This window comes from Sodiomyces alkalinus (assembly GCF_003711515.1).
Source record: "Sodiomyces alkalinus F11 unplaced genomic scaffold SODALscaffold_3, whole genome shotgun sequence".
NCBI classification, from domain to species: domain Eukaryota; kingdom Fungi; phylum Ascomycota; class Sordariomycetes; order Glomerellales; family Plectosphaerellaceae; genus Sodiomyces; species Sodiomyces alkalinus.
In genome coordinates, this window is record NW_021167081.1 from 2,191,535 (window position 1) to 2,205,596 (window position 14,062).

The following is a 14,062-nucleotide window of genomic DNA, read 5'->3' on the forward strand; positions in this document are numbered from 1 at the left end:
TAAATCTGCCTCCTACTAGGAAAACTATCTTGATCTAAACCTAAATAATAAGGAGGCCGATACCTACCTACTTCTTAAACCTATACTACCTAACGTCCGTAAATATAAAGCCCTCGCCATGGACCCCGATACGGAGGAGGCCACGGCCACCTCGGCTTCTACCGTCACGGCTACTCTATCTTCCACTATCACGCTAAGAGGCGATAAGGCTACGGATACTATAGACACTATAGCTATAGCTATTATAGCCGGTACTATAGTAGCCACGGCCGCCGGTAAGAGGAAGACGGCCGCTCGCCGGAAAGTTACGGCTATAACGAAAGAACCACTAATAAAAACGCCCACGTCTATTAACGACCTCTTTCAAAAGGGGCGTACGCGCTACCTATAAAATCGCCGCATATACCGCGAGGAAAAGGCAGATGATAACGCGTAGTAGAAGGAGTTTAATAAGGTACGCTCGTATATCGAAGGGACTGTCTACACCACGTTACGTAACCTCCTTGTATAACTATAGAATAATAACGTAAATAACCTATAAGCTTAGATTACCCTCCTATATGTGTACGTAGGACTAACACCTATAGACCTCCGTAAAGAAGCCCTACTCCTATACCGATAATACACTACGCCTATAAAGGCTATACCTAAGGATATAGACGCCTAGGTAATAAGCTAAAAAACAGCGATAATATACTATAAATATATAGGCGTTTTAGAACTATTAAGCGCGGACTATTAGACGGAAGACGCGTTAAAAGCTATTAGACCTATCGCCCAGGAATAGAGTAATAACTACTTAGTAAATAACTACGATAAGATTACGGAAAACGAGCTAATAATTAATAACTTCGTAAAGGCTTTACGTACGGTTCTTAGTAATATAAAGAGCCTATACTCCTCTACTATGAAGCTCAGAGTCGGGAGAGGCACCTTTAACACTCTTAGGAACCTCCCCGATACTAAGGATACTACTAATAATAGAGATAATAAAAAGCGTCCTTATAGCGATACGTCTATAAAGGCTATCCCTCCCGTAATAAGGAGGCCTTACGAGATTTATAAGAACCCCTATACTACTACCGACTATTAGTATATAAGGCCGGATATACGCCCTTATACCTAGCGCGGCCGTGAAGATATTATAAAGGTTATAGAAAAGAAGATACGTAACTATAGTTTTAAAAGCCGCGTAGATACCGCGATATAGAAAAGGCGGGAAATAGTAGCTACTACCGCTAATAAGATAAAGAAAGTTTAGAGAGATTAATTCTATAATACTATAATAGTTTATACAGACTTATCCGTTACCGCGATAAGACTAAGAGCCTACCTAACCTAGGGGGTAGCGTGTTATCGTATAATAATACTATTAAGTTTATAATAAGAATAAAGGGTATCCCTTTGTATTAACTAAGCCAGAGCGCTATTATACTACGTGATCCTAGATTTAGGATTATTAATCTATATCTTTAATAATCGAGGCCGTTTTACGGCCGTTAAACCACCCACGGATACTTTATCTTTATCCCTTTAGGTGGGTACTTATAAGGCTTCTATCCTTAGATACGGAGACGTTAAGCTACGTATATAATCCCTATTAGGCACGAAGAGACTACTACGCCTTCGGGATATCGTATACTATAAGGAATTCGTTACTAATATCGTCTCGGAACACTAGCTACGTCTATAAGGCTACCGCTAGGATACCGTAAATAATACTATGATCAACTCCGCCGATAACCGGCCTATCTATAAGCTACTAGATATCCACGGCTAGTATATAATCAAGCGCGCGGAAGCCACGGCCGCCACCGCGTTCGCGGTCTCGGTAAAATACCCCCGCGATAACCCGTATAGAAGATCACCATAACCGCGGTAACCATAGAAGAGAGACTAAGGCTCTATCCAATACGCGTTAAAAGACGTTTTTGCCTTACTTAAGACCTAATTCGACATTAAGCCATATATCCTAGAGGCCGATTCCGAGATATTTTAGCACCTAGAGGTCGTTACTTTCCTCGCTACTAAAGGGGTAGAAAACTAGCCGTCGGTATTATATTCATATAATTAAAACGGCGTTATAGAATAGATTAAAGGCATCGTTAAAAGGAGGGCGAGGGCTATAAGAATTAGGGCTAATCTACCCACGTCTATTTAGCCTAAGATCTTTAAGACTACTATATATCTATATAATAGAACGCCACGATATATTAATAACTAGCGAACGCTATATAAAGGCCTATACGGCCGTTAACCTAACCTTATATACCTATAAGCTTATAGCTATAAAGCCTTTATAAAAATACAGGATACCTAAGCTAAAAGGAACCGTCAATAAAGGCTAGAACCGAAGGCATAGATCGGTTATTATATCGGATACTAATCCTCGAATAGCTTCCATATTTAGCTACTATACCTAATAGATATTATCCCTATAAGAGACGTAGTCTTTAACGAAGATAAGATATTTAATAGTAGGATTAAAACATTATAAGCTATAGCTTCCGCCGAGGAAATCGGGGAACGCCTATAATCTATCCGTATCACCTAATCTAATATGACCGTGAATAGGCTACTATTAAGAGGTATAGCCGTAGACGTATTAGATCTTAAGTCGGAAGACTCTAACGCTACCGCTATTACTACGGGTAAAGGCGACACCACCGCTATTACTATAGATAAAGGCGAGGCCGTCGCTATTACTATAAAAGAGGCTACTACTATTACTATAGATAAGGTTCTAAATCTATAGCCTAATACCTAAGCTATAGATTTAGAACCTCGTAACTCTAATACTACTGCTATTATTATAGGAGAGGCTACCGCTATTATTACAGATACTACTATTATTATAGGAGAATACTATACTACCGCTATTACTACGGGTAAAGGCGATAATACCGCTATTACTGCAGATAAAGGAGACGCTACCGTTATTACTACGGGAGAGGCTACCGCTATTACTCTAGATACTTTAATACGCCCCGGCGCACTATAGATACTAGGTAAGGCATAGGAACCGTATTCCACGGCGGTCTACCGCTAGAACCGTGTTTTACGGCGGTCCACTGTTAGAACCGCGTTCTACGACGGTCTACTATTAGAACCGCGCTCCACGGCGGTCTACTATTAAAACCGTATTCCACGGCTGTCCACCGTTAGAACCGCGTTCCACGGTGGCCGAGCTAAAGTATCCCCGGGGTTCCCCTATAGATATATTAGTTCTGGGCTTTGCCCCTTAGTTTAGAGAAGATATCTATATTACACCGTATTTTCTATACCTAAAGGTTACCCCTTAAGAAAAGCCTAGTATATAGGTCCTATAGTACCGGCTGGCCAGGGATTTGCCGGTCAGGCATATTATACTTTATAGTTTACCACTACGAGGTTTAAACCGTTTCCCACGCCTCCAATATCCCCGAAAAATCCTGCGCGCGCGTTCTTTATAGCGCTAGCGGTGGTTAGGGGCGCTAAAGTAGAAGAACACGATAACCACTAACGGATAGCTATAGATACCCCTAGGGGGTGCCTGTCGGCTATACGCTTATCGGCCGCGTGCCTATCTATCGCGAGAACTATTATAAGCCTATACACGACTAAGAAGGTATAGAATAATAATACCTAGAAGGCGTTCTTTAACACTAGAAGGATTTATAACCCTATACGCGGGAGGAAATAAACTATTAACGACGGTAATATCGTCGGCGCTAGCATTATAGATCCCTTTCTCTCTAACGCCTCCCTATCGCGTCTAACCCGCGAGGATCTCCCGCCTCCGCTAAACCACTACTATAATATACGCTTATACCCGTTACGGGAACGGTGGTTATAGGCTAAGGGGGAATACCTTAAGGGGCACCGATAGATAGGCTACTAGTAGGAGGTCCGCGGTAATTAGGCTAATAAGTAATAAGTCCTCGCCTATAGATAGGTATACACCTATAAATTTAATAAGGAAAGCACCCTCCTTAAATATAAGGCACGCCTTATAGTATAAGGGGAATAATAAAAATAGTTAGAGACTAAAAATAAGTACGCCGCTATACTAGTATCGCGGTTATTCCGTATACTAATAGCGATCGCCGCCCGATTTAATCTAGAGATAAGGTAGTTCGATACCGTTAACACGTTCGTTAACGCTAGCCTTAAACAAAAGGTATTTATAAAGATACCGTAAGGCTATAAAGTGCTAGGTAAGGTACTACTACTAAGGAAAGCCCTTTTCGGCTTAAGGGTATCGCCACTACTATAGTAAGAGGAATTTAGCGGCACGCTATAAAGGATAGGATTCACGGTCGTGTCTAATAACCCCTATATTATACTCCGCGACGGTTTAATTCTATTCTTTTACGTTAACGATATCGGACTTATATACTATAAAGACCGTAAGACTAATACCGATAACCTTAAGGCCGCCTTTAAGCGAAGCTATAGGTTATTAGGAGGCGAAGAAATCTATTAGTTCCTAGGAATTAAGGTCCTAAGGGATAAAGCCACCCGTAGGTTATAGCTATTATAATTCTCTTATATAGAGAAGATCGCGGTTACATACTACGTAGATATACTCTACCAAAAACCACTAAAGGTCCTATTATTAACGATAAAGCCGCTAATACCCCGTGACGGTATACGCGCGTCGATTCCTGAGGTCCGCTAGTATTAGGGTATAATTAGTTCTATCCTGTATACCGCTATTATAATAAAACCCGATATCGTGTTCGCCTATTCGAAGCTTTCCTAATATAACGTTAACCCCTCCTCTAACCACCTTAAAAGGGCTTAATAAGTACTGCTATTCCTATACTATATAAGACACCACTACCTAGAATTCGGCGGGGATAGGCTCTTCCTAATAGTAAGCGACGCGTCCTTTAAGGATAATCCAGACCGTAAAAGCTTATAAGGATATACGATAAAGCTCTTTGGCGGCACTATTAACTAGAAGGCGGGTAAGTAACTAATAATAATAACGTCGTTAATAGAGTTAGAACTACTCGCTCTTACTAAAGCAGCTAAGGAGACACTATTCGTTAGCCGGATATTAAGGGATTTAGAGCTTCGGTTAGACTAATAGTACCTATAGCTATACTACGATACTTAGTAGACTATTAACCTCGTTAACAAGAAGGCATAACGCCTACGGACAAGGCTACGGCATATTAATATATATAACTAGTAGGCGCGCTAGTTAGTATAATAAGGTCTTTTTAAGGTTATATACGTTAATATAAAGGAGATAATCGCGGATAGTTTAACAAAAGCACTACCGGAGGCAGGGATTAAAAGACTATAGTAATAGCTTAATTTAACGGATTAAAAGGATCGTATCGAGTAGTCTAAACGGCTATACGAAGAGATTAAATACGCTAAAGCCACGGCCGTAGCGATTATAAAGGCCTCTAAGGATATAGTAGATCCGATAAATATACATCCGATTAAGTAGATCCGGCTAATTAGGATCGAAGAACTAATTAAGATAGAATTAAATTAAACGGTTAAATAGGGCAGATTTAGATCCCTTTTATAAGGGCGTTTTTCCCTTAACTATTGATTTTACGATAGAAAAGCTAAGAGCGTTTAGTTTAAACCGAAGCCTTTAATTAGTTAGTTAACCTGGAAAGACCCACCTTAACTAAGGGGGTGTATCGTATAGGCAGGACCACGACGTGGTCTATAGGGGATCTAGTAGGGATCCACTCCCTAATTAAGGGCTTCGGACCTCGGGTATTAGGATATAATAGGGGCGGATACCGGAAAAGACCGGATAGGATCTAAATATTCTAGTACCCATAATAGAGTCTTTACTACCTACATTAAGGGCATAAGAGACTCACACAGATATAACTTAATATAATACATACACACGAGATTTCTACTCTACTAAGTTGATTATCCAAGTGCTATTTAATATACGGCAATTATACGTTAGGATTTCCCTTTTAGCGTAGTGGTAAAATTCTGCTCCAAATAAAAGGGGGGGGTATTCGACACGTTATCTTTATGTATTTTCTATAATACAGGCGGGCCTATAGATAAGATATACGAGTGCCGGTCCTCCGCCCCCCCTATTCGGTCTTCTAGGTCGACTTAAACTCTTTTAGGACTAAAAATCCACTTTATCTCCCCTACCCAAAAATAAGTGGGTTTCCTAGCTACTCTAATATAAGTAGATAGATAGAATGTGTACGAGGACTCTATAAAGGCCTCTACGAAAAAGGACTCCGCCTTACGAAGAAGGCCTCCACGATAAAGGAGCCCTAGCCCTGACCCCTTCCGTGATACGTTATTATGTTCTGATAATATAGAGATACTTTACAAGACCTAGGAAACCCACTTAATTTCGGGTACTGGAGATAGAGTGGGTTTTTAGTCCTAAAAGAGTTTGAGTCGACCCGGAGGACCGAACAGGGGGGGCGGAGGACCGGCACTCGAGATATACAGGTACCGTGCGCTTTTCGAGAGCCTCGATGCCCTGAACAAGCCAAGAAAATAGAGCTCTCCTTTTTGGTGTTCTCGTCCTCTTCCATGCAGGATAGTGGAGTCCCAGAACACAACGTACTCCCTACCATCCTTGAAGATCGAGGCAGAGGAGGGGTGGCTAGTGCAAATCAGGCATCGTGCACTGAACTAAGTGGAGGGTTTTTCGTTCTTTTTTTTTTTTTTTTCCTCTCATATTCTTCTTTCCCCCTTGTTGCCTGTTGTCGATTTGGCAGGTGTCATAGGTGATTAATATCTTCCTCTCCATTCGTCTTGCGACGGGCCGTAGATCAGTATATGCGGGAGGGAGCATGGGCGAGGGAAGGGCCTTTTCCTAGGTATCTTACACTTGGTATTCGCCTGGAGGCGGTGGTCAACAGAAAATTATCGGCGCACCAACGTAAGGATGTATCCAACCGAAGCACGTAATTCGTCACAAACCGCGCCTTGACAGCTGCACCGGTTACGTCTGTTTTCTTATTCTTTTTTTCTTCTTCTTTTAGCCCGCTGCCACGAACAATGGATTATACCTACCTTTCGTTTACTTACACCAAGGGAACAGAATTTGTAATAATTTGCCGATACCTTATTAGTAGGTATGTATTAGTAAGGTAGGCTTGTCCTCCGCATGTACGATGTCTACGTAGGACTGTACTCCTCATTATTCGTACTCTGTACTTTGTGCAACTCCATGCTCTCGTCATCTCGGCAGGGTGAGAAAATGGCCGGAAAACTACCTAATGAACGGCCAAGCACATAGACGTTGGTGCGGTCCCGTGCCGCTCGAGGAGGGATTCTGGAACACCCAAGGAGGTGGACAGCGGACGGACGTAACAACTGTTTTAAGGGTCGTGCGCCGACAGAGAAATTCACATGATTGGCCCCTGGCTCGGAGTCGCAGACCGGTGCTTCGGGGAGGCATTAGGCTGAACGGACGTGTTGACCATTTCGGGCTCAAACGCTGGCCGGAACGTTATCGTTGTCTCAACCTCAATCATCCGCGTTCCCGGATGCCTGGTGGCCGTGTGCGCCAACGTCGAGGAACGTTCTTCAAGTCCGGCCCGAAGTGCGAAATGTGGCCAGACGCGAACGACGATCAGGGGACCCCGCCAAGTCTGCGTGTGTGTTGCGTGGAATGCCCTGGAAGGTATATTACCCGAGACTTACAACGGACGGCCCAGGATCGTGGCTCACTGTGGCTCAACAAAGCACCAAGCCACTAAGGATTCAGGCTTTCCTGCTTTGGGCATTTTTTCTAGTACACGTAATTATTGGGAGTACACGTGTACACGTACAAACAGATTCCGTGCATGGATGCCTATTACTCCCTTCCTACCTTCCCACCTTCCCAACCACCATGCTCTCTCACTCGCCTTGAGTACGAAGTATGCGTTTACATACCGGATTGGTGATATAAGCTAACCTACGAAGTTCTGCCTTTCTCCTTACTTCGTACGGAGATCTCGTGCTGCTTCGACTCACTGCCGATCAATGGCTTTGACCGCCGGATAAAGACAGAAGCGATCGCCAAACGATTCGAGGCTTCGCCAAGCAATACTACGCACCGACTGACCCTCCCCATAATATCATACCTAGATATCACAGCATCGCCCGCAAGGGCCCTTGCGAACAGCCGCGATGCCTCACCCTCTTTGAGGTCGGTCGTACACATCCCTCGAAGCAGCTCGCAGGGCCCTTGGCACAGTGGCTGGCGAAGAGGGCCATGTAATTGCTGTGAGGACGTCGAAGGCCACGGGGACTCCAAAGCGCGTGAGCGGCCATGCTGCCATCCCCAACCATCGCCGGCGGTTAATCCAGCAGGCACGGTCAGATATCATGGAGCTGTCCAACAGCGGCGTGAAACCGAGAGACATCCTCCTCACATTGGAAGACTCGCTACCCCGGCGGCGTCTTTCATATCCTAAAGCAACCAAGATATGTACAACGAATTACGCCTCCAAGGAGAGGCTGAAACGGATAATAAGACTCCGCTGTTGGGGATCAAGGGAAGGCTGTCGTTGTTGTTATTGTGGACAGCGAGGCAGCAGTCAACCATGCGGACCGAGCTTCCTAATTTCTTCCCCTTTTGGGAGGGGGAGAAAACAAAAAGAGGGGCGGTTGGGGAGGCAGGAGAGAAAGAAAAGAGGCTCTGGCTCTGCCGCAATCCGAGGCCGGCACTTCTCAAATTCTCCCGACTGATGGACGCCCTCCGAAGCAATACATAGGTAAGGACGCGGCGCCACCGTTTAGGTTGCAGTCCCGACGTTGCGCTACCTACCCCGTATTACTGCTTGTAACCCAGCATGATAATGCGTCGTGCTATAAACAAGTTCAGCTGCGGTCGAGAACACCAGTGGGCCGCATCGGTGAGACGCCCACAGTCCCGATGCGCTGGGGCAAACTGGTGCACGGGACTCCCGCATCACCCGTCGCCTTCTTTTTTCCACCCGGCCGACGTCAACGTCAAGAAATGCAGGCTGGGGGCCTCGGCGATGTGCCATGCCGGTAACATAACTTGGGGATGCGGAAGCGAAATGAAACGAAATTTGCGACTTACTTCGCACTTTCGCTTGCCATGTGGCATTTCCGTTTCGCACTACCCCGTAAATCATTGCCAAACGCCCTTGGCTGCACGGAGAGGTCGGCCTCCGTGCGAGCGTTAGTCCGGAATAGGTTGCAATCGAAAACCGGGGCCCTCATTCTACGAACAATTATTCGTACATTCACTCCTCTTTTGTTGCCTCTCTTCCTTGAGGCTGGACCGGTCGACGTTGGCGGAAGCCCAGATTCCAGTTCTTTTCGTTGACCCCAATAATCGCCCGGGTCGTCGACATAACCCGTCGGATGTCGTTGGAGTGGATTCCGGGAAGACCTCATTCGCGCGATTACAGAATAGGATCGGTCTCTCGACTCATCTTTCGACTTCCGTGCCCTTTCAAGTTGGGTGCGTGACTCAAGATCCGACGTCTGACGTTCGACGCCCGACGATCAGAGCAAGGACGCGGCAACCTTGCCTACCGAGCTTCCAGTTGCTATAGTCGGGTCCTCTTCAGGAGAGTCTCGAAAGCGTCATCATCATTTTGAAGTCTGCTGTTCTCGCCTGATATTCTGTACAGCATGGTCTTACTTACTGCCGCCCCTCTTGAGCCCGTCTTGGTATCTTTGAAACATCGTCCTCTCTGCGGGGTGTACGATCATGGGTTTTGCCAACTCTCGTGTGCGGATAAGGTGACTGGAACTATGCTACTCCTCCTTTTCATCCTTGCGACAGACAACCTACATGGCCCATGGCATGGCCTGGCCTGGTCAAAGGTCATCATAATTATACCGATGCACATGCGAGCAACCTTCCAGACACAGGCGACCAAACCCACTGGAGAAGTCGAGGTCCCGCTTCGGCCCTTGCGCGCTGTGATCGTATCTTCACTGGTGAGGGGCAACGAGACTTGTGCGAAATTAAAACACTTATCCTTATCATGAAGCAATGTGCTGCTCTCCAACGTCAAAGGCGACTACTAAATCGTTAGATTTTGGAATTGTGCCGTGGTTTACCAAGCAAGGAGAAAACCTCGGACCGTGACCCTGAACGCCTGTTCGTCTGCTCATGATGCTTGCTTTGCTCTACGCTACTCCCTTAGCACGTCGTCAGGGACTCGGCATCTTGCCTTCTTCCATATCCTCTCCTTCCCTTGCTTCCACATTCGCAATCGCGCTTTGCAGTGCGTTCGTCAAGTCGACGTGGAAAAGCGGCCGGTTCACCCCCGCCACCGCAACCCCCTTCCGCTGGACTATAGCTTCCATTTGTTCTCCGTACGCGTCGCGTCCGCCCGCGGCACTGACCCCGCCACGGCCGTCATCGAAGATGGCGTCGGTTATCCGGTCTATGCGGCCCTCTTCCTGACCAGCCTCGACATAAAGCATGACTTGCTACCTTCTCCGCCATCGCGGCGGCCGAGTCGGAACCTCCAATCTCGGCTACGCTAAAGATGGACTTCCGCCTGCGCGGCGGGTGGCGCTGGTCGGCATTCGTTTCGTGCACCGTCCTGTACCCGAATCCTGCGGCGGCGAGCGCCCGCTTCGTCCAGCGGTTGTTGATGCACGCGAAGTGCCAGTCGACCACGTCGGGCGCCGCGTAGCGGTCGAGCTGATTACGGACGTCAATGAGCCGTTGGACAGACGTGATGTCGATGTTATTGACGGAGCTGAAGTCGAGGGTGACGGCTTTGAGAGTCGGTCGGCCCTCGGCGGCATGACGCTCCGCTGCGGCCTTCGAGGCTTTGCGCGAGGGGCCGGGGTCGTTTCAGGGACGGTCGCCCAGCTTCTCGTGCGTCTCCATATCGGTGCGGTGCGTGCGCTTGAAAATATATTCGCATAGGTACTCGAGCGAGTGCGCTGCGTTGGGATAGTTGAACCCTTCCAAGAACCGGTAGATGAAGATGCCCGGGTAGGGGTTGTCGACCTCCACCTGCGGGTTGGACCCGTCTCCGTGGTCGATGGGCAGGAATACGTTACGGGCGGCAGTTTTCCTGGCATCGGCGTCAAAGGTCCCATATTTCCCCAGGATTTCGCGGTGGTCTTCCCCGATGATATGGTCTCCGATTACCGAATGGATTTTGACCTTTCCAAGAAATCGACCCCTGCCTCGGAGGATCCGCTAAAGGAGCAGGATAATAGACGCGATGACCGTCGCATATATGTCGTCCTTAATGGAAGAGAAAACGGTGACGAGGACACCAAGGAAGAACATAAACACTTCTAAGGGCGAGACGAGCCAGAATCGATATACCGTGTCAGGAGGAGTGATCAGGTCACCCACTGTATGAATGATAACGGCGGATAGAGAAGCGTTGGGAATATAGAAGAACACGGACGTCAGGGCATGAATAGCTAGCAGGACGACTATACACGTGATCACTCCGGCAAAAGGTGTCCTGACTCCTGCCTTCGATTTGATCGCCGTACGACTAAAGGAGACGGTCGAAGGATATCCGCCCAGGAAGGGAGCTAAGACGTTGGTGACACCGATAGCTACAAACTCCTGCGACGGGTCGATGGTGTAGTTGTTCACCCTTCCGAAGGACTTCGAGATGGGGATATGCTTAATCACCAGGACGATGACGGTGGCTGGCAGGTCCGAGGCAAAAGAACGAATAAGGGTGGTGTCGATCTTAGGAACACCAGCGTCTTGGAAGCCTGGGAGAAAGAAACGATGTGATTAGCCCCCTGAGTTGAAATACGAAGTTCAGGTTCGTTAGGGCCTGTCTTCTCCAACTTACCTCGGGGCACCTCTCCCAGTATCTTAAATAAGGGATCGCCTCGCCTGGTCCTGTTGACGAGCCAGCTAATCATGGTGTACAACATAATCACAAATGCGGTGCGGAGAGTGGAAAGGAAGAAGAAGGTCCATTGACGGGCGGGCCACCGGCGAGCTGCGTAGGAACAAGCTGCTCGTATCACGTACAGGAGCGATAGAGCGGTCAGGCCCATAGCTGCGTCAATCTTGCTGTCGCCCAAGTGTTTTGGTATGTTGATAATGACGAGATAAGGGGCCTCTCTGGTGGGAAACTCCGTCATGCCCATCATGGATGGTATCTGACCCACGGGGATGGTAATGGCCGATCCGGTCATGAAAGCCGGGAGGGACGTCAAGGGAATGATATCGATCATCCATCCGAGGCGAACCAGACCGATAAAAAGAACAATGGATCCCGATACGATGGCCACAGCTGACGCTATGTGATGTGGCTCATACTGGGGGAACTGGTCCCGGGTGCGGGCAACAATATTTCCGACGACAGTTGAGAGCACAGCGACGGGCCGGAGGGGAGCGTCAGAGCTGGCCAGAGTTTTGATTCCCCAAAGGAAAAGAGAAAGGAGAAGAGAGAGAAAAAGAAGGAGAGAGAAAAAAGGGAAAAAAAGAACATACCCCGATGGTGATGTCTTTTGAGGTAGCGAAGAACCAATATATTATGACGCCCATGAAGGAGGAATACAAGCCGAATTCAGAGGCGAGGTTGGCTAGGATGGCGTAGGCCATGCCCTGAGGTACGACGACGGCGCCAACAGTAATACCGGCAACCAAGTCCCCGGTAAACCATTTGAGGTTATAATATCCGACCCAGTTGACGAAGGGGAAGAGGGACGTGACGTAGTTTACGCAAGCTGTGCGATCAGGCACAAGTTCTCGAAGCCACTCCGCCGATGTTGGGGGTTCTTCAGCGAAGCTGCCGGTGGAGAGGACCGACTCTTCACGTAGCAGTTCTTCCGTTTCCCCAGGCTCGGGCAGTTTGATGCCGAGAACCTTGGCCAAAGCATTGCCAGCTCTTGACCCCATGCCGTCCATAAGGAGCTAGGAGCTAGGAGCTAGGAAGAAGAGAGGGAAATGAGAGGTCCACCCTTCTCGGAATCGCCTGGAAACATTCCCCTGTCTGTGATGTAGGGCGTGCTACCCCGATGCTGTGATAGGCACTTCCAGACGTCGTCCTCAGATAGCCGAGATCATCGGAGGCGTTGATACCTAGTCGAGGGGGGAACCTTTGGCGAAGGGCACGCGCCGTAGGCTACCGGAGCAATCGGACACGGCGATCCCTATCCAACTATCTACCGTCTGTTATGCGCTGAGGTGGAAGGAAGTGACCGAGAGAAATGGTAGGCCAATGGAGAGTCAGGAACTTCAGGGCGTATGATATGGTTGGATATTTTGGGTAACATCAATAGATTTCAACGAGGCATAAGGATGAGAAGCTCGATAGAAGACGGAGGATGCTTGGACAAGGACCCAACCCAGTATCTGAGTTATATATATCCACCTACGCGCCCCAGGACGCAAGCTGGTATGCAGCTGCAAGGCAGTAAAAACCAAAAGTGTAAGGGACCAAGGATGTGTACTCAGGTAGACCGAACACCGAAAAGAAGGCGTCGGTTATTGAAAAGACGTTACCGCATTCCTCTCACAAGGCAACGTGCACTGGTGTCCTGAAGACAAGACATAGATAGATGACAGCCAATGGACTTGAGCTTCTCGACGGGACGAGTCCGATTGCGCAATAGCGACAAAACGCGAGTGGCTGAATACCCGGCACGAGGGTTGTCGGCAACGGCGGAGGATGGAGCAGAGGGGTGGCAGCGTAAGTGCCCTTGGGCGGTTTGGTGGCCCTTCGGACAACCATCGACCTCTCGGCCTCAGAGAGTTTGGAGCAGATAGCCGAGAATCGTAGAATCGCAACTTGTTTGCGGAGTAGTTAATCCGGTGAACATAATGTAAAATACCTTTGAGTTTTCCTAACGGGGGGCATCTCATTTGAAGCGTTATCACAATTTATCACAAGCTAGAGGAAGACCATCGCTGCCAACCGTGGGGTTTGACGGTGTCGAGTTCAACAAGAAACGAGTCCGAAGCACGCAATCGCGGCACCGGCCAATGACAGCATGGCTAAGCTGTGGTCACTGCGCGGGCTCCAAGCACCTGGGTGCTGGTGACGCAATGTGGGGTACAGGGAATCCTCACCGAGGGGCACCGGTCTGGCCGAATTCACCTTCTGCTGCACGTGTAATTACCTTACTCATACGCTTATAAGTAAGC

At 47.8% G+C, this 14,062-nt stretch overlaps 3 protein-coding genes across 3 annotated transcripts; 1 reads left to right on the forward strand and 2 right to left on the reverse strand.

Moving 5' to 3' along the window:
- Positions 1-6,565: 6,565 nt before the first annotated feature.
- Positions 6,566-8,280, reverse strand: SODALDRAFT_358520 (hypothetical protein; the record flags this gene model as incomplete). Its single annotated transcript, XM_028614114.1, has 6 exons — positions 6,566-6,601; positions 7,159-7,276; positions 7,354-7,595; positions 7,648-7,673; positions 7,930-7,961; positions 8,084-8,280. 6 exons carry the CDS (start codon positions 8,278-8,280, stop codon positions 6,566-6,568), a joined length of 651 nt encoding a protein of 216 aa, XP_028467889.1.
- On the forward strand, positions 7,839-10,088 carry SODALDRAFT_377962 (hypothetical protein; the record flags this gene model as incomplete). Its single annotated transcript, XM_028614946.1, has 8 exons — positions 7,839-8,389; positions 8,487-8,527; positions 8,651-8,744; positions 8,835-8,985; positions 9,236-9,508; positions 9,567-9,695; positions 9,752-9,928; positions 10,037-10,088. Exons 1-8 carry the CDS (start codon positions 8,317-8,319, stop codon positions 10,086-10,088), a joined length of 990 nt encoding a protein of 329 aa, XP_028467890.1. The 5' UTR covers positions 7,839-8,316.
- A 37-nt stretch (positions 10,089-10,125) lies between these two features.
- On the reverse strand, positions 10,126-12,814 carry SODALDRAFT_339378 (sulfate permease; the record flags this gene model as incomplete). Its single annotated transcript, XM_028612853.1, has 6 exons — positions 10,126-10,377; positions 10,412-10,755; positions 10,789-11,134; positions 11,165-11,673; positions 11,757-12,316; positions 12,441-12,814. The coding sequence occupies 6 exons, from the start codon at positions 12,812-12,814 to the stop codon at positions 10,126-10,128; spliced, it is 2,385 nt and encodes a 794-aa protein (XP_028467891.1).
- Between the last annotated feature and the right edge of the window lie 1,248 nt (positions 12,815-14,062).